This window comes from Salvelinus fontinalis, chromosome 19 (genome assembly GCF_029448725.1).
Source record: "Salvelinus fontinalis isolate EN_2023a chromosome 19, ASM2944872v1, whole genome shotgun sequence".
Classification (NCBI taxonomy): Eukaryota; Metazoa; Chordata; class Actinopteri; order Salmoniformes; family Salmonidae; genus Salvelinus; species Salvelinus fontinalis.
The window spans coordinates 9,827,123-9,846,642 of NC_074683.1; the positions used below are offsets into that span (position 1 = coordinate 9,827,123).

The 19,520-nt window shown below is 43.3% G+C and overlaps 1 protein-coding gene across 5 annotated transcripts in view; it reads left to right on the forward strand.

The window, feature by feature from the left end:
* LOC129816336 (activin receptor type-1-like) overlaps window positions 1-18,442 on the forward strand; it is a 35,671-nt gene extending 17,229 nt beyond the window's left edge. For all 5 annotated transcript variants that reach the window (XM_055870706.1, XM_055870709.1, XM_055870707.1 and 2 more), the window contains exons 5-12: window positions 782-1,042; window positions 10,562-10,767; window positions 12,498-12,597; window positions 13,923-14,069; window positions 14,310-14,585; window positions 15,343-15,540; window positions 16,675-16,805; window positions 17,295-18,442. In XM_055870706.1, coding sequence (XP_055726681.1) covers window positions 782-1,042; window positions 10,562-10,767; window positions 12,498-12,597; window positions 13,923-14,069; window positions 14,310-14,585; window positions 15,343-15,540; window positions 16,675-16,805; window positions 17,295-17,429 — 1,454 coding nt within the window. In that variant the 3' untranslated portion in view covers window positions 17,430-18,442. The remainder of the gene's footprint in view (window positions 1-781; window positions 1,043-10,561; window positions 10,768-12,497; window positions 12,598-13,922; window positions 14,070-14,309; window positions 14,586-15,342; window positions 15,541-16,674; window positions 16,806-17,294) is intronic.
* Window positions 18,443-19,520: the final 1,078 nt, after the last annotated feature.

Consider the following 19,520-nt stretch of genomic DNA (forward strand, 5'->3'; position numbering starts at 1 on the left):
GGGCACTGATATTGGGCGATTCAGCCTGGCTCGCAGTCAGCGTTCTAATTCACCCCAAAGGTGTTCGATGGGATTGAGGTCAGGGCTCTTTTCAGGCCAGTCAGGTTCTACCACACCGATCTCGACAAACTATTTCTGTATGGACCTCGCTTTGTGCACGGAGCATTGTCATGCTGAAACAGGAAAGGGCCGTCCCCAAACTGTTGCCACAAAGTCTAGAATGTTATTGTATGTTCTATGATTTCCCTTCACTGGAACTAAGGGGCCTGAACAATGAAAAACGGCCCCAGACCATTATTCCTCCTCCACCAAACTTTAGAGTTGGCGCTATGCATTGGAGCAGGTAGCGTTCTCCTGGCACCAAATCCAGATTTGTCATCGTACTGCTAGATGGTGAAGCGTGATTCATCACTCCATAGAACGCGTTTCCACTGCTCCAGAGTCCAATGGCGGTGAGCTTTACGCCACTCCAGTTGACGCTTGGCATTGTGCCTGGTGATCTTAGGCTTGTGTGCGGCTGCTCGGCCTTGGAAACACTTTTCAAGAAGCTCCCGACGAACAGTTCTTGTGCTGACGTTGCTTCCAGAGGCACTTTGGAACTCGGTTGTGAGCTTCAGCACTTGGCGGTCCTGTTCTGTGAGATTGTGTGGCCTACCACTCCGCGAATGAGCTGTTGTTGCTCCTAGACGTTTCCACAATAACAGCACTTCCAGTTGACCGGGGCAGCTCTAGCATCACCCCACTCCATGAGCAATAATGATATTTTCTGTTTCCTGTCCAGAGGAGAAAGTGAAGTCCGCCGGCGAGCACGAGTGCGTGTGCAAGGGGCAGTCGTGTGCCACCGGGCAGCGCTGCATGGGCCAGCACTGTTTCTCCAGTCTGACAGTCAGCGACGGAGCCCTGGTCTACCAGAAGGGCTGCTTCAAGGTGTACGAGCAGAGCAGGATGACCTGCAAGACGCCGCCCTCCCGCGACCAGATCGTGGAGTGCTGCCAGGGCCACCTGTGTAACATGAACATCACTGTGGAGCTGCCAGTTATAGGTAAGTCAATGCACTTGCTACTTGGCACCGTATTTGGGACACACACAATGGTGCACATTCATTTATATGCATCTGTATTATAATGGGAGGTCTGTGTGGTGCACATTTGCATTTAAACCAAGGTTATTAATGAACCACTTACACCCCTTGCATTGGCCTATATGGATAGGGCTACATTTCAATGTTTCTTACAGAAGAAATATGGAAAGCATATGTATAACCATGGTAGCAATCTAAAGGGAACAGTTTGGAGATCATGGGGAAATTATTAGACTAAAGATGAGAACAAAACAGTTCATCTGACAAAAGACTGAATCCAAACATTAGTGTGGATTTTATGTGCATTTTACAGTTGCTGTACTTTTTGCCATGTTTGTTGATATCGAAATCTGAAAATACTCTGGATACGTTCAGTATCATGAAAAAGTTAACAATTTGGTGTAGGTACATAAAACAAAAAAATTACAAGGATTTGAGTGAGAGGTCTAACTGGTGTCTCCAAGTGGCGCCACACATCTCCAAAATGTGCATGTCCTACGTGATTTCATTGTACTTTTATTACTCAAAGAAGAGTCTTCAACGATAAGGTGCTATTTTGAGCTCGCCTAGCTGTGCCGTTGAGGAACTATATCAAGCGGACTTGTAGTTATTTTCTTTGGAACACAGCCCTGCATCCCCGCCTTTACACAATTACTGTTGTTAACACATTCCAAAAAACAGTCCATTTATAAATCGCAATCTGGTCGGGTGGGCATGATTTGAAAACTTGTTCTATTGCCAACATGGCTAGCTAAATTTCAAAAAATAATCTTAGTTTTCAAAAGGCAATGCAGAGAAGCAGATCGTCATTTTGGTGCGCATCACAGGAGTTTGGTGGCACCTTAATTGGGGAGGACGGGCTCGGGGGTACTGACTGGAGCGGAATCAGTGGAAGGGTATCAAATACATCAAACACATGGTTTCCAGGTGCTTGATGCCATTCCATTTGCGCCGTTCCGGACATTATTATGAGCCGTCCTCCCCTCAACACCTTCCTGTGGTGCGAAATAGAATAGACTGCATTCAGATGCGTGTTCCCTGCCAGATTTCTTCACAATACGTCAAACAGGCTACATTCTATTCAGAACCACCCAGGGTATGACGCCATGTCATCTTGTAACTGTACATCAAACATAGTGATTGTAAACGTTCACACGGTATATTACATGAGTTGTGCGATATGGAAATGTGAAGTGCACTTTTGGACTAACGGCTGTTTGGCTTGCTTGTATGACATCAAAGCGGTAATTATTATAATCCTTAGCGTCTCATCTTTCAAAATACATCTAGTCCTCTTTATTTGCAGCATTTCCCTTACTCAGAAAACAAAACATTTGCAGAAGTTGCCCATTTAGCAGCAGGGATGGGGGCACTTCATGTCGCGAGTGGTGTTCAAGTTCAGAACTGCTGTCAATCGAAACCCATATGGCGCTGTGAAGCGAGACCTTAAGCTCTGACGTCATGTATAACATGTTACTTTACAGCCACTGTGTTCCAGTTTAGGTGCATGTCCGTGTCCATATCTGCTATTTTGAACCTGTATAAGGCCAACGCGAGTAAGACATTTTAGGCTCGTTAACCCTCGCAAGACTGCTGGCCCAGACGACATCCTTAGCCGCGTCCTCAGAGCATGCGCAGACCAGCTGGCTGGAGTGTTTACGGACATATTCCATCTCTCCCTATCCCCGTCTGTTGTCCCCACTTGCTCCACGATGTACACCATTGTTCCTGTACACAAGAAAGCAAAGGTACAGTGGCTTGCGGAAGTATTCACCCCCTTGGCATTTTTTCCTATTTTGTTGCCTTGCTACCTGGAATTAAAATAGATTTTTGGGGGGGTTGTATCATTCGATTTACAACATGCCTACAACTTTGAAGGTGCAACATATTTTTTCTTGTGAAACAAACAAGAAATAAGACAAAAAAACTGAAAACTGGAGTGTGCATAACTATTCACCCCCCCCAATGTCAATACTTTGTAGAGCCACCTTTTGCAGCAATTACAGCTGCAAGTCTCTTGGGGTATGTCTCTTTTAGCTTGGCACATCTAGCCACTGGGATTTTTGCCCATTCCTCAAGGCAGAACTGTTCCAGCTCCTTCAAGTTGGATGGGTTCTGCTGGAGTACAGCAATCTTTAAGTCATACCACAGATTCTCAATTGGATTGAGGTCTGGGATTTGACTAGGCCATTCCAAGACATTTAAATGTTTCCCCTTAAACCACTCGAGTGTTGCTTTAGCAGTATGCTTGGGGTCATTGTCCTGCTGGAAGGTGAACCTCCGTCCCAGTCTCAACTCTCTGGAAGGCTGAAACAGGTTTCCCTCAAGAATGTCCCTGTATTTAGCGCCATCCATCGTTCCTTCAATTCTGACCAGTTTCCCAGTCCCTGCTGATGGAAAAACACCCCCATCAGCAGGGGATGGGGATGGTGCAGGGGATGGGGATGCTGTTCTCGGGGTGATGAGAGGTGTTGGGTTTGCGCAAGACAATGCGTTTTCCTTTATGGCCAAAAAGCTAAATTTTAGCCTCATCTGACCAGAGTACCTTCTTCCATATGTTTGGGGAGTCTCCCACATGCCTTTTTGGCAAACACCAAACGTGTTTGCGTATTTTATTCTTTAGGCAATTACGTCTTTATGGCCACTTCCGTAAAGCCCAGCTCTGTGGCATGTACGGCTTAAGTCCTATGGACAGATTCTCCAATCTCCTCTGTGGAGCTTTGCAGCTCCTTCAGGGTTATCTTTGGTCTCTTTGTTGCCTCTCTGATTAATGCCCTCCTTGCCTGGTCTGTCAGTTTTGGTGGGCGGCACTCTCTTGGCAGGTTTGTTGTGGTGCCATATTCTTTCCATTTTTTTAATAATAGATTTAATGGTGCTCCGTAGGATGTTCAAAGTTTCGGATATTATTTCATAACCCAACCCTGATCTGTACTTCTCCACAACTTTGTCCCTGACCTGTTTGGAAAGCTCCTTGGTCTTCATATTGCCTCTTGCTTAGTGGTGTTGCAGACTCTGGGGCCTTTCAGAACAGGTGCATATACAGTTGAAGTCGGACATTTCTATACACTTAGGTTGAAGTCATTAAAACTCCCTTTTTCAACCACTCCACAAATGTCTTGTTAACAAACTATAGTTTTGTCAAGTTGGTTAGGACATCTACTTTGTGCAGGGCACAAGTCATTTTTCCAACAATTGTTTACAGACAGATTATTTCACTTTATAATTCAGTGTATCACAATTCCAGTGGGTCAGAAGTTTACATACACTTAGTTGACTTTGCCTTTAAACAGCTTGGAAAACTCCAGAAAATTATGTCATGGCTTTAGAAGCTAATTGGAGGGTGTACCTGTGGATGTATTTCAAGGCCTACCTTCACACTCAGTGCCTCTTTGCTTGACATCATGGGAAAATCAAAAGAAATCAGCCAAGACCTCAGGACAAAATATTGTAGACCTCCACAAGTTTGGTTCATCCTTGGGAGCAATTTCCAAACACCTGAAGGTACCACGTTCATCTGTAAAAACAATAGTACGCAAGTATAAACACCATGGGACCACGCAGCCATCATACCGCTCAGGAAGGAGACACGTTCTGTGTCCTAGAGATAAACGTACTTTGGTGCGAAAAGTGCAAATCAATCCCAGAACAACAGCAAAGCACTTTGTGAAGATGCAAGAGGAAACGGGTACAAAAGTATCTATATCCGTAGTAAAACGGGTCCTATATCAACATAACCTGAATGGCCGCTCAGCAAGGAAGAAGCCACTGCTCCAAAAGCCACCAGAAAAAAGCCAGACTACGTTTTGCAACTGCACATGGTGACAAAGATCGTACTTTTTGGAGAAATGTGCTCTGGTCTGATGAGACAAAAATAGAACTGTTTGGCCATAATGACCATCGTTATGTTTGGAGGAAAAAGGGGGATGCTTGCAAGCCGAAGAACACCATCCCAACAGTGAAACACGGGGGTGGCAACACCGTGGGGGTGCTTTGCTGCAGGAGGGACTGGTGCACTTCACAAAATAGATGGCATCATGAGGATGGAAAATTATCTGAATATATTGAAGCAACATCTCAAGTCAGGAAGTTAAAGCTTGGTTGCAAATGGGTCTTCCAAATGGACAATGACCCCAAGCATACTTCCAAAGTTGTGGCAAAATGGCTTAAGGACAACAAAGTCAAGGTATTGGAGTGGCCATCACAAAGCCCTGACCTCAATGCTATAGAAAATGTGTGGGCAGAACTGAAAAAGCGTGTGCGAGCAAGGAGGCCTACAAACCTGACTCAGTTACACCAGCTCTGTCAATTCACCAAACTTATTGTGGGAAGCTTGTGGAAGGCTACCTGAAACGTTTGACCCAAGTTAAACAATTTAAAGGCAATGCTACCAAATACTAACAGTGTATGTAAACTTCTGACCAACTGGGAATGTGATGAAAGAAATAAAAGCTGAAATACAATAATTCTCTCTACTATTATTCTGACATTTCGCATTCTTAAAGTGGTGATCCTAACTGACCTAAAACAGGGAATTTTCACTAGGATTAAATGTCAGGATTTGTGAAACTGAGTTTACATACACCTTAGCCAAATACATTTAAACTTCCGACTTCAACTGTATGCTGAGATCATGGGACACTTAGATTGCACAAAGGTGGACTTTATTTAACTAATTATGTGACTCCTGAAGGTAATTGGTTTCACTAGATCTTATTTAGGGGCTTTTCTGTTTTTTATTTCTTCAAATTTTTACCTTACCTTATCTGACACCCTAGACCCACATCAATTTGCTTACTGCCCCAATAGATCCACAGACGTTGCAATCGCCATTGCACTGCGTACTGCCCTATCCCATCTGGACGAGGAATACCAACTTCAGAATGCTGATCATTGACTATAGCTCATCCTTCAACACCATAGTACCCTCCCAGCTCATCATTAAGCTCGGGGCCCTGGGTCTGAACCCCGCCCTGTGCAACTAGGTCCTGGACTTCCTGACGGGCCGCTCCCTGGGTAGTGAAGCTGGGAAACAACATCTTTACTGATCTTCAACACTGGGGCCTCACAAATGTGCGTGCTCAGCCCCCTCCTGTACGCTATGTTCACCACCGACTGTGTGTCCAAGCACACATCCAACTCACTCATCAAGTTAGCAGATGAAACAACAGTAGTAGGCCTGATTACCAACAATGACAGCCTACAGGGAGGAGGTGAGGGCCCTGGCGGAGTGGGGACAGGAAAATAACCTATCCCTCAACGTCAACAAATCAAAGGAGCTGATTGTGGGCTTCAGGAAACAACAGAGGGAGCTAGGGCGTACAACAGGGCGCACAGGGGGGGGCTACTAAGCACGCACCCTTGTGAGGCCCCTATCCACATCCACGGGACCGCAGTAGAGAAGGTGGAAAGCTTCAAGTTCCTCTGTCAGTGATGTGTACGCAATCTCAAACGGTCAACCCACACAGACAGTGTGGTGAAGAAGGCTCAACAGCACAGCACCTCTTCAACCTCAGGAGGCTGAAGAAATGCGGCTTGGCCCTTAAGACCCCCGGAAAAGTTTACAGATGCACAATTGAGAGCATCCTGTCAGGCTGTATCACTGTCTGGTACGGCAACTTCACCACCCGCAACCGCATGGCTCTCCAGAGGGTGGTGCGGTCTGCCCAACGCATCACCGGGGGCACACAGCCTGCCCTCCAGGACACCTACAGCACCCGATGTCACAGGCCAAAATATTTTCAAGGACATCAACCACCCGAGCCACGGGCTGATCACCCCCTATCATCCAGAAGGTGAGGTCAGTACAGGTACATCAAAGCCTGGACCGAGAGACTGTAAAACAGCTTACATCTCAAGGCCATCAGACTGTTAAATGGCCATCACTAGCCGGCTACCACCCAGCTAGTCATCCCTGCACCTTAGAGGCTGCTGCCCTATGTAAATAGACATGGAATCACTGGCCACTTTAATAATGTTTACATACTGCTTTACTCATCTCATATGTGTATATAGTGTATTCTATTCTACTGTATTTTAGTCAATGCCACTCTGACATTGCACGTCTTAACCTCTACCGAGCACCTAACCCGGATTCGGGAGCACCCCCCACCCCCCCCCCTACACTGATTAGCATCGCTAGCATAGCGTCACAATTATATAGTAGCATCTAAATATCATTAAATCATAAGTCCAAGACACCCAATGAAAGACACAGATCTTGTGAATAAAGCCACCATTTCAGATTTTTAAAATGTTTTACAGGGAAGACACTATGTAAATCTATTAGCTAAACACGTTAGCAAAAGACACAATTTTTTTACTCCAACAGTTTTTTCCTGCGTCAGCAGCTATCACTAATTCGACTAAATGAAAATATATATAGCCACTAACCAAGAAACAAATTCATAAGATGACAGTCTGATAACATATTTATGGTATAGCATAGTTTTTTTTTTTTTAATGTGCATTTTTCAGGTATAAATCACAGTTCTACATTGCAGCTGCAATCTGATATAGTGCTGATGCAGCCAGAACAATTACAGAGACCAACGTCATATAACTAATTACTTGTCTTAAAACATTTCAGAAAAAATACACAGCGTACAGATATTGAAAGCCCAACATCTGGTGAATCCAAACAATATTTCAGATTTATTAAATGTTTTATAGCGAAAACAAAATGTAGCGCTAAATTAGCATAGCCACGCCAGCCAGAACCAGCTGGGCGCGCCCGACCAGTTCACATGCACGACAGATATATGAAATAACATCGTAAATTGGGTCTTACTATTGCTGATCTTTCATCAGAATGTTGATAAAGGTGTCCTTAGTCCTGATGAGTCGTTCAATCCATTCACAATGGCAACTTTCCCTCTTCATTTAGCATAGGTACTGGTCGACTGGCACGGTTCTGTCCAAAGTTAAAAAACTCACAGAACGGAACACGGCAAAACTCCCGAAAAAATTCAAATAATCTGATTAAACTATATTGAAAAAACATACATTAAGATGATATGGTCACATGTATCAAACAAACTTCGAGACGGAGATAGTTTTCATCCGTAACGGCAGCATAACAAAAGACAATTGCACCTCTAAAACGCGCGTTCCAGAGAACCGGAAGTTGTCGGTCACGCTAAAGAAATAGGTCTTATTTCACGTCAGTACAAGATAAACAAAAAAATTCTCCTCTGACGTCTTCTTGACACCCAGAGGAAGACGAATGAAGTGTGTTTCGGGTCATAGGTGGCGTGACCATATATAGGCAGAGCGTTGAAGCGAGCATACACATCTTGCAATCTTCTTCTTGCTCAGGGAAAGTGCTGTCAAATGACTTATGTTTCACTCAGAGACAAAATTGAAACGGTTTTAGAAACTATAGATTGTTTTCTATCCAATGGTATTAATTATATGCATATAGTAAGAGCAATAATTGAATAAGAGGCAGTTTAATCTGTAGAGGAAATTATGCTAATGCAAAAACAGCACCCCCTGTATTCTCAAGAAGTTAATATTTACGTATTTGTTAATTCCATTTTTATACTTTTAGATTTGTGTGTATTGTTGTGAATTGTTAGATTCTACTACACTGTTGGAGCTAGGAACACAAGCATTTCGCTACACCCACAATAACATCTGCTAAATATGTGTATGTGACCAATAACATTTGATTATAATTACTGCCAAGAAAACAACACTTTTGGGCCATATACTCTTAGTGATCTGCTGTCTGTGATTGGTTGACTGACGTGAAGAGGCAGGTGCTCTATTGATTGTGTCCACTTGGCCATTCTCCAGCGAGGACGCGATGCTGCGGCGCATGAAATTGTCTGCCATAGTCGTTTGCTGCATGGTCCTCTATTGGTCTGCTTTTCAGGCCTGTGTGACAGTTCCACCCCGAGCACCTCCACAGCAGAGGAGGGGACAGTCTGAAAAAAGAGACAAACGTTAGAATTGTGTTTAGTCACGGTCTACTTCCTCCGATGTCCTCTCTGAGATTGTTTGCTCGGCCTGACACAGACCTGTAAGGCAGTGTAGAGCGGAGCCCCCTGGGAAAGGAGATGACACTGTGTCTGCGTCCCTATTGGCACCCTATACCCTACATTGTGCACTACTTTTGACCAGGGAATAGGGGGTCATATGGGACATGGCCTGAATGAAATGTATAGCTCTGTTCTCTAAAACTCACTCTCCTCTCCTATCCACAGTAAAACCAGTAGGCTAGGTATGTATAAAAATGAATTATTTCCTAAATATCAATATTTCTTTGAGGTTAGCCCCTGCTTTTGTTAAACACACAATAAGATCTTAGCATCTACCAAAAACTACATTTCTGCGTTAACGAGAACAGTAGAAAACATTGACAGTGTGCTATCATTTCTGTCTAAAATCTGTTTTCTATACTATCTATTCTGAGCTAGTTGAGCTTCATTGAATTCCACTCCCCAAGAGTGCTATGCAAAGGAGAAAGAGTTCAGTATGCATGGGGGAAAAGAGGGAGCATTGTCTGTGCTGAGGGCTAGGCAGTCTTTTCCCCCTGGAGTGTGTGTGGTAGTCAGATCTCCAGGCATGGTGGTGGTGCAACCTTTTGATGTGTGGCCTATCCCACCCGTGGATATATGCTGCAGTGTGCTCTTACCTTGGCCTCCCCCTCAACCCTGGAGCCAGGTTCCTCAGTCTGTTTGGTCCAGGCAGAGCAGGCAGGCGGACGGGGGAGGAGGGAGAGAACGTGTTCTTTAACATGCCTAATTATCATCGCCTCTCCTTGAATGATGCCTCCCAAAGCTTAGGGCTTTAGTAAACGCTGTGTTTTGATCCCCCGGGGCAGCTGGGCACCTGTCTAAGCTGAACGGAGGAGGAACTTGGTTTTACTGCAGATTTCAAATTCGTTGTCCAAACACGGTACTGGATTGAATGTAGTTCGTGTTTAAAGGCGATTATGTTGCTGGAGATTTTTTTTGTCTTCATCTGGTTCTGGCATGATGTGATATATACTTTATAATAAACTGGGTGGTTTGAGCCCTGAATGCTGATTGGCTGACAGCTGTGGTATATCACACCGTATACCACGGGTATGACAAAATGTATTTTTACTGCCTTAATTATATTGGTAACCAGTTTATAATAGCATTAAGGCACCCAGGGGGTTTGTGGTATATGGCAAATATACCACGGCTAAGGGCTGGTATTCAGGCACTCCGCGTTGTTGTCATGCTCAAGAACAGCCCTTAGCCGTTGTATATTGGCCATATACCAAACCCCCTCGTGCCTTATTGCATAATTGTCCCTGACTTGGACAATATTGCAGGGACAACAAAAAAAAACACCCTCTTCCTTGTCTGTTACCCATATATTTAGGCAGATCATATCTTTTTGAATGCGTTTTTATATATTGTATGACATCACATTTTATTTATGTTTCTACATACAATATGTACCAGGATGTTCAAATAAACCTAAACCTCTTTCTCATCCTCGTAGCAAGCAACCTGCCCAACTACAGCTTGACTACACTGGCCATCGTCATCGTGGCTCCGGTCATCGTGCTCGTCGTCCTCTCTGGCATTGCCATCCTGGTGTTCAGACGCATCCACCAGAACCAGATGGAGAGGCTGACGGCCCGGGAAGCTGAGTACGGCACCATAGACGGCCTCATCGCCTCCAACGTGGGGGAGAGTACACTGGCGGTGAGTAAGACATGGTCATACTTAGGGTTGCAAAAATCCCAGGTTTTCCGGAAATCCTGGTTGGATGATTACCTGCTTATTCCCTCCTGTTTCCGGGCTTCTTCTAACCAGGATTTCTGGAAAACCAAGGAATTTTGGGACATTGCAGCCCTACACTAAGAGCATGCCAGGCCTGGGCTCGTCGGGGAGCTGTGGATAGTATGGTTCCAATCCACGCAGTCCAGCACTGAACACCATTTATACACTCTCAAACTATGTCATAATGTTGAGCCCGAAGACCATTTGTATGTGAATGTGTGCTAGGTAGTCATGCACTCTGTTCCACTGTGTTCATGTAGTCGGCCTTTATCAACCCTGTCAGGATTACATTCCTGTCCTGGGAATTGGGAATGAAAGAATTTGTTCCACCACTGTGATGGAAAAATATGCGCATTGTTTTACCAGAGCATATTGAGCACATGTGTTTCACAGATACACATGATTTCAACAAAATGGCCTGTTTTGTTTGCAAGTTTGTTGGCTACTCTAGTGAAATAATGCTTTGAGCTTGCAACTCTAATCAGCATTTGTTTGATTAAACTTCAGCAATCTACCTACCTCAAGACCCAGACCAATCCCATCTATTTTTTAAATTAAAAACTTTAAGGAAAACCATAAACAGGCCGAATGTTTCCATTGGTGTGACCAGTCTCACTGATAACACTGATGGGCTGAGGTGTGCTAGAGGAAGTGCCGATGTTGGATCTATTTCTAGATATTTTCCAAAGCCCATCAGAGCACTTGGCAGTGTAAACTCCAAATATGCTGCCGCATAATGTTTTGTTTCAGTATAAGTAAAAAGTGCTTGGCAGCAACCCGGATAAGAGTTATTATAAACTGTGGTGACAGTAAAAAAGAAAAACACATTTCCCTAAAACACATGCGGGTCTCCCCCAGTAGCCCTGGATGCCTAGAAATGTGGTTATTGTGGTAATGCTGTGGCTGAATTCCCCCCTTCAACAGAACAGCCCAGATCTGCACTACCACTAAACAGGGACTTTAACTAACGACAAAAGGAGTTGTCATTGGTTTTACGGCTTCTATTTAGTATTTTTCTCCTTTCCCAAATTGTACACAGCATGTGTTTTATGCATGTGGCATCTATCTTTTTAGTTTTTCCGTTTTAGTCCTTTGCTTGTTAGTTTGTTTTTCTCAGACGTGTTTGATGGAGTTGCGGGACACTACCCCCTTGTGTCAGCCATGATGCCCTGCAGATGCCTGGAGAGGAGTTAAAAATAAAAGGCTTAGTAGCATTGCGTCTGTTTGGAGTCTGGGGCTGGGATTAGATCAAATCTCTCAGCCCCCTCAGTTCACTAATCACCAGGGACTGCTGTTGTTTACCCAGGGGGCCCTCTGCTGCTCCAGGGTGGCCAGACTGACTGACTGACTGACTGACTGACTGACTGACTGACTGACTCTTTAGAATGGCCAGACTGACTCATAGATAGACATGCGCACAGACAGACAGCTAGATAGCCAGCATTTGGAGTCTGAGCACTAATCATCACCCATTTCACTCAGCCTCCACAACGTGGCCCACATCATCAGGAGGGAGGCCAGCTGTATTAACTGAATCCCAGATGCTCTGCTGTGTTGAGGGCTGGGCCACCTTCATCTAGAGAGAGTACAGGCTGATCATATTCCTCTGGTTGCAGTTCATTTATTTTGTCTGTCCTTCTTCTCTCTCGTAGGATTTGCTGGACCACTCGTGTACGTCGGGAAGCGGCTCCGGACTCCCCTTCCTCGTTCAGAGAACTGTCGCCCGACAAATCACGCTCAACGAGTGTGTGGGTCAGTATCCAATCAGAGCCTGTTCTCTTTGTTCAGTGGCTAGGGTGTACGTTTAGCCTCAGTGCAGGTTTTGGAGTAAATGTATTTAAAAAAAAAAGTGTAGCACTGTTGGAACAGAGATTTGTGTTGCAAAACAGAGCCACTGCTGTTCTCTGACCCTGAGAGATTTCTTAGAAGAGGTTTCTTTTCCCAGTAGTATCTCTTAATATTTCTCTTAGTTTTCCTAGAGTTCGGTCTGAAACATGGCCAGATGGCCAATGTAACACTCAACTCCCTAAACCAACATTGCACACATTTGATTTGTGGGTCTAGTCGAGTATAAACTGCCAACAAAAATATTTTTAACAAACATGTTTCATTTAATGTCAAATGGGGCTATACTCGTAACTACCAAAATTAAGGAAACACCTACATATTGTCTTAATATTTTATTTTATGTGTGACTTAGACACACATACTTTAAACCTAAATCCAGACTGTATCACATCCAGCCGTGATTGGGAGTCCTATAGGGCGGTGCACAATTGTCCCAGCATCGTACTGGTTTGGTCGGGGTAGGCCGTCCCATTGTAAATAAGAATTTGTTCTTAACTGACCATGCCTAGTTAAATAAAGGTTTAGATAAAAAAATATATTTTAAAAATGCTCTGGAGACCCCTCTTTCAACGTCACTGAGATCTCTTCTAGTTGGGGTAGCCAAAATAATGGGCAACTGGGTGTTTTTATTATACATGACCTTAAGCATGATGGGATTAATGATGGGTTAATTGCTTAATTTACTCAGGAACCACCACTTTGTATCACTAATTTACTGAAGTGTTTCCTTTTTTGGGCAGTTACAGTACCTGTTGTGTGATTTATGTAGTTTATGTAGAAGGTCAAGGTTGAGTAGCATGACAAATTAAATTGTACTATGTGTTCCATTAACTATTGGTCTAGAATTTTGTGTAACACTGCCTTAAAAAATACATTTAAATCAGTGAAACTCTCTAAATACATTTTATTTTTTTACAAAGAATTCATCATTTTTACATGATAGACTGAGATAATCTGACATTTGCGTTGGAGATGAACATTGGGTTTATTCCTGTCAGAGAGGCTTTATATTTTCCCACTATTTGATGAATCGCATTTTCAGTAATTCATTAAAAATGGCTGTATGACATGGCACCCTATTCCCTATATAGTACACAACTTTTAACCAGGGCCCATACGACTCTGGTCAAAAGTAGTGCACAATATTAAGAATATGGTGAAATTTCAGACGTACACAATGTCTGCTTTGCTCTAATCTTTTTTTTCCTATTTTCTTCGCATTATTATAGGTAAGGGGCGCTATGGTGAGGTGTGGCGGGGCCAGTGGCAAGGGGAGAGTGTGGCTGTGAAAATATTCTCCTCTAGAGATGAGAAGTCCTGGTTCAGAGAGACTGAGATCTACAACACAGTGCTGCTGAGGCACCAAAACATCCTGGGTACGTACCTCCAGCCATGTTCTGGACAGGAGCTGTTCTCCATGGGACAAATCGAAAACTTCCACTTTTCACCTGGTCATGCATTGATGTCATTGGGAGACTAAGGGAAAATATGACTTAGGAGCGAATTCTTTCTGTCCGGCAGTGTTTTAGTGACAAAATGTCTGTGTCATATTGATTTTTAAGACCTTCCCTTGAGTTCTAACAGCTCTGTCTCTGTGTCTGTCTCTTTGACGGCAGGCTTCATCGCTTCGGACATGACTTCCCGAAATTCGAGCACCCAGCTGTGGCTGATCACCCACTTCCACGAGATGGGCTCCCTGTATGACTACCTGCAGCTGAGCACCCTGGACACAGCCAGCTGTCTGCGCATGGCCTTGTCCATCGCCAGCGGCCTGGCACACCTCCACGTGGAGATCTTCGGCACCCAGGGAAAGCCGGCCATCGCCCACCGAGACCTTAAGAGCAAAAACATACTTGTCAACAAGAACGGCCAGTGCTGCATCGCCGACCTGGGTAAGAGCACAGTGTTCCAGATAGGAAGCATAAGTATTATGAGGTTTCATTCAACCTGTGTTGTTTACATGACCGTTTTCTGTTATCGTGTCCATATTATGTATTGTGATGATTTTTTTTTTAAATAGCAGGGCATGTTGTCCACATCGTCTGTGGGTGGTGAGGATGTCCGGTTCTGTTTGTTGTTGGAAAGATTTGCTAGTACAGTAGGCTGTGCCACCGAACACTCCAACCCTGTTCCCTCCATGTCTGTTGATCGTTAGATGAAGAGCAGCAGAGCCGGTGGCTCGTTAAATCGTAACCAAAAATGCATTAAGGGATACTCTTGTGCACCGTGTCGCATACTCCCAATGTTCTCTGTGCTAATGATAAGTGTGAGCTATTTCAGGTGGCACACGCAATCTACTGCTACTAATTGAGACTACTACTGCGGTCACGGCCGTCACTGCTGTTAGGTTGTTTATGGAATGTTATGTTGTTTTTGCTCACGATTTAAGATGATTTTTTGTTATTTGATGTTGGACGAATAGGGTTGTTTTTGACAACAGTCCTAAACTATCAGCTTGTTTTACCATTGCTATTTTCAAATCCACCAGAGGGCAGTGTTCTCATCTTTGGATATATTCATTTGGGTTATTTACTTAAAAATAACCCAAATTAAAAATGATTTTTCTATGTGTTTTTTTGTATTTGAATTATTTTGGACATTTTTGATATAGATAGAATATCCTAACAGAGGCCTGTTTTTCTGTCCCAGGTCTCGCTGTGATGCATTTCCAAGACACAAACGAGTTAGACGTGGGAAACAACCCTAAAGTAGGCACGAAGCGCTACATGGCCCCAGAGGTCCTGGACGACTCCATCCAGATGGACTGCTTTGAGTCCTTCAAGAGAGTGGACATCTGGGCCTTTGGCCTGGTCCTGTGGGAGATCGCCAGGAGGACGGTCAGCAATGGTCTGTACAATACATGGTCCATGGTTTATTCTGTTCTCTCTCTCACTCCTCACTCCATCCAAACAACGTTGATTTGTCATATGCACAGAATACAGCCTTGTGTACACAGTGCAATTAAATAATTAATTGCAAGCTTTCCTCTCGGAACAGTGCAGCAACTATACAAAGTATCCATAAAAAAATGTAGGATTAAAAAAAGAAACCTCTAAAATGTCATGCATTTAGGACAATATGACAAAGCATGGTAAACATCTTTCCTATAGTAGTTGCATCATACAGAGTTGCTTTAGGTATATGTCTGTTACCTGCCTGTCTGTCTGTCTGTCTGCAAATGCATGCTTTTCTTGGAATATTATCTGATGTCCCTGTCAGGGTGTAGTAAAATCCTATAAAAATATGTCCAACATAATTTAGTGTCCAGCTGGCTTTTTAACGATTGATTTCACCACTTCAGAGGAAGTGTTATTTTCGCAGAAAGTCTTCAGCAATCGGATAGCATAACTGCCATATATCACTTTGCTAAGCACAAAGTTACATCGACCGTTGGCAGAACAAGCCAATAATTCAAATCCATACTTGGGCTGAGACTTAGTCAGTCACTCATTTCATCAATGAGGCAATGTGACTTTAGAGGAGTGACAGACACAACTCTCTCCATGAGTTTGTGGTCCAGTCTGGTGCTAGAGAGAGCTGGCGTCTTATCTGAAATGGATCCTGCTTTCTCCACTCCCATTTAAATGGCTTCGTGGTTATTTATAGTTGAACCTGGCTGACAGCCACACACAGGGTATTGGTTAATGCAGGACACCGCAATCTTACTTTCCCCATGACTTTCCACCTGGTACACAGTAGCAATTGAGAGCAACTATCAAAACAAATCCCCTTTGTTAGGAAATTAGCAATTTCCTGTGCTATCTCACGTATTGTGTTTGACACTTTTTATGTTACTTTAATTACTTTAAATTGCCATGCTGATGATTGTGTGATCTTACGGACATCTCCCCTGTAACTATTCCCCAGGTCGTTGCTGCAAATGAGAACGTGTTCTCAGTCAACTTACCTGGTAAAATAACGGTAAAATAAAAAAGAAATAAAAAAATCTGTGTTGTGTATTTACCCCCATACTGTGTGTAGGCATTGTAGAGGACTACAAGCCTCCCTTCCATGACGTGGTGCCCAGCGACCCCAGCTTTGAAGACATGAAGAAGGTGGTGTGTGTGGACCAGCAGAGACCCAACATCCCCAACAGATGGTTCTCAGACCCAGTGAGTACACCGAGACCAGACGAGGCGATCTGAGTTAAATGTTTACTGGTAGAGAGGGAACTAGCTAATATGTTGTCATGGAGAATAGGAGCTGCTCCAAATGTGTCAATTTAGAAGCCGTGCAGAATTCAGCACTGCCTGCTAGGTTGTCCTGCTTCATCAGACGTTCAGTTCACTTGTGAGTCTTCGAAAACAGCCTGTCAGCCGCCCACCTCATTTCCCAGGACCATTGAATACATAATACGGTCTGATGGGCAGTTAAAATCTTTTGTGCTTAGAATTCTAGCGTTTAAGAATAATTGCGTTACCCTTTGCAGAACTATAGACTTTCGCAGTTGAGGCTTAAAAATAGTATTTTGTCCAACGTCCTTTTTGTTGTTCAAATTACTGTACTTACATATTCAGGACATTTTTAAATGGGGAAAAGACTCAAAACAAGTGGAGTGGGACTCTTAACAGATTTGCTCAGTTTTTCTTCTTCTTTTCCAGACTTTAACGTCCATCTCGAAACTTATGAAGGAGTGCTGGTATCAGAATCCCTCTGCCAGATTAACGGCGCTACGCATCAAAAAGACTCTGACAAAAATCGACAACTCTCTGGACAAAATGAAAGCGGACTGTTGAGCTTCTTCCTCGTTGATGCAGAGGGAGAGAAGACCTAATGGCCTTTAAAAGATGTCAGGCAGTTTGGTTTCCTGGACAACACACAGGAGAAAAGAGACTGGTTGGGCTCAGTGCTCTTGAAGTGGCACATTGTATTTATTTGCAACACTCTTGGTGGGACACATTTTGGCATCCAAAGATGGCTTACAGGGCATTTAAAACACTGCCAATAGTCTTGGAAATTAGGTGACTATCACTTGAAAGACATAGGAATATTGAACTAACGTTCTTCAAAGAAGAGACTGTTACCTGGGCATTTGAGTATCGTTTAATCGCTTTCGAGCTACCCATTTTTCTTTTTGACACGACTTAAGTTTGAGAAACATATGAACGTATTTCATTCAGCAATATTGGCTGTGCTTTATCGCTGTTATTGCACTAGCAATGTTTGCATTCCTGACATGCAATGTTGCGGATGTATTTGGGGGAAAAAACGCAACTTGCCAAAAACATTTTTTTTAAATATTTTTTTAAAATAGTCAACACAAACTCCATATCTTAACAGTAATCAGAATTAGGAAAACGTTTTTAATTCTTACTTGGACTGCATCTCTTGCACCTCTGTTTTACGAAATTGTTAGACCAATTCTCTTGGTATTTCGTCCAAGCTGTAACTTATTTAGCTAACGCACTGTGTTGTAGAATTGTGCTGCGGACAGCTGTAGGCACTCTCTTTTATTCGTCCTTCGGAGGTGTCTTAACGTATCCTGTCGTAGAAACTTTGTATATCACCATACATTTTACATTATGTACCTGTTCTTTGTTTGGTTGTTTCATCAGCTTTATTGAGACAAATGCTAAAAGAGCAAATAAAATATTTACTAGATGACACTGAACTCAATTCATACAGGAGCACTAATATTGTCTTACGGCGTGCATTGTCTTAAGTAATTGAACTCGAACTTCAGGATTTTTCATTTCTTTAATATTTTATATCAAGGAGTGATTTCTATTAATTAAATAGAAAAAACATATAGCTGCTATCTGTCTCATATGTCATAGTCACAACATCAAATGAACCATTTTACTCTCATAATTAAAACATATCATTGGAATGATTGCCACAATATTTGTCCACCATCTACTAAAACCTGAGCATTTGTACATGTCATGATAGGGTTGCAAAAATCTGGTAACCTTTCCGAATCCCAAAATGTAGGTGGGAATAAACAGTACGTCTGGAAATACTCCCAACCAGGATTACTGGAAAACCTGGGAAGTTTGAGAACGTTAACACAGCTTTGCAACTCTGTCAGGATACGCAATATGCTGGTGGTGAGTACTAGTAGTGGTTGTTATGCAAACCACTAAGAGCATATTTTCATTTCAACAGCTCTGAATATTTTCCTTTGTCCCCCCCCCGGACTAGACAGTTCCCTTGCCTTTGCATAGTGCAGTTTCACTGACATGCCTCAGACGCAAGCTGTTCAGTGCACAAAGGACATTTTCTTGTGTCCAGCCTTTGAACTACTAAACAAATAATGAAATGCAGCAAAGTATGTAGGGCATGTTAATCCATTTCCATATTGAACACCTCTCAATCTCGACTGTAAAATACCAATTCATTTTCATTTGGGAATTGTCACAGGGTTTGCTAGGTCCTAATGACTATAAATTGAACTGCTTGAATTGTGGAGCCAGAAGAGAAACAAACGGCTGGTCTAGAATGGTAAATGGTACCAACTGCGGTGGTTCATACTCCGGAATCACCATGGGACCGGTAAAGGGCAAAGCAATGGCTATGTCAGTTGTCTGCCAGGACTTACTGTGCCCCCCCCCCCCCCCCCCCCCCCCCCCCCAAAAATTATGTTGTTGCATATTTTACATACATCCTGAGAATGGCACCTTTTCAGTACGTTTGACCAAGGCCAATAGGAATCTGGTCAGAGGTAGTGCACTATATAGGAAGCAGTGCTGTTTTGGGAGTCATTCATAGTCCATATTAACTGGTAATTTTAGCCATCTCCTGACCAGATTTAGTTTTTAGCAAGGTCTCATTTTTCTGCTTTGTGTGAATCAGGCCGGTTGATTACTCACTGTGCTTCCCATTAA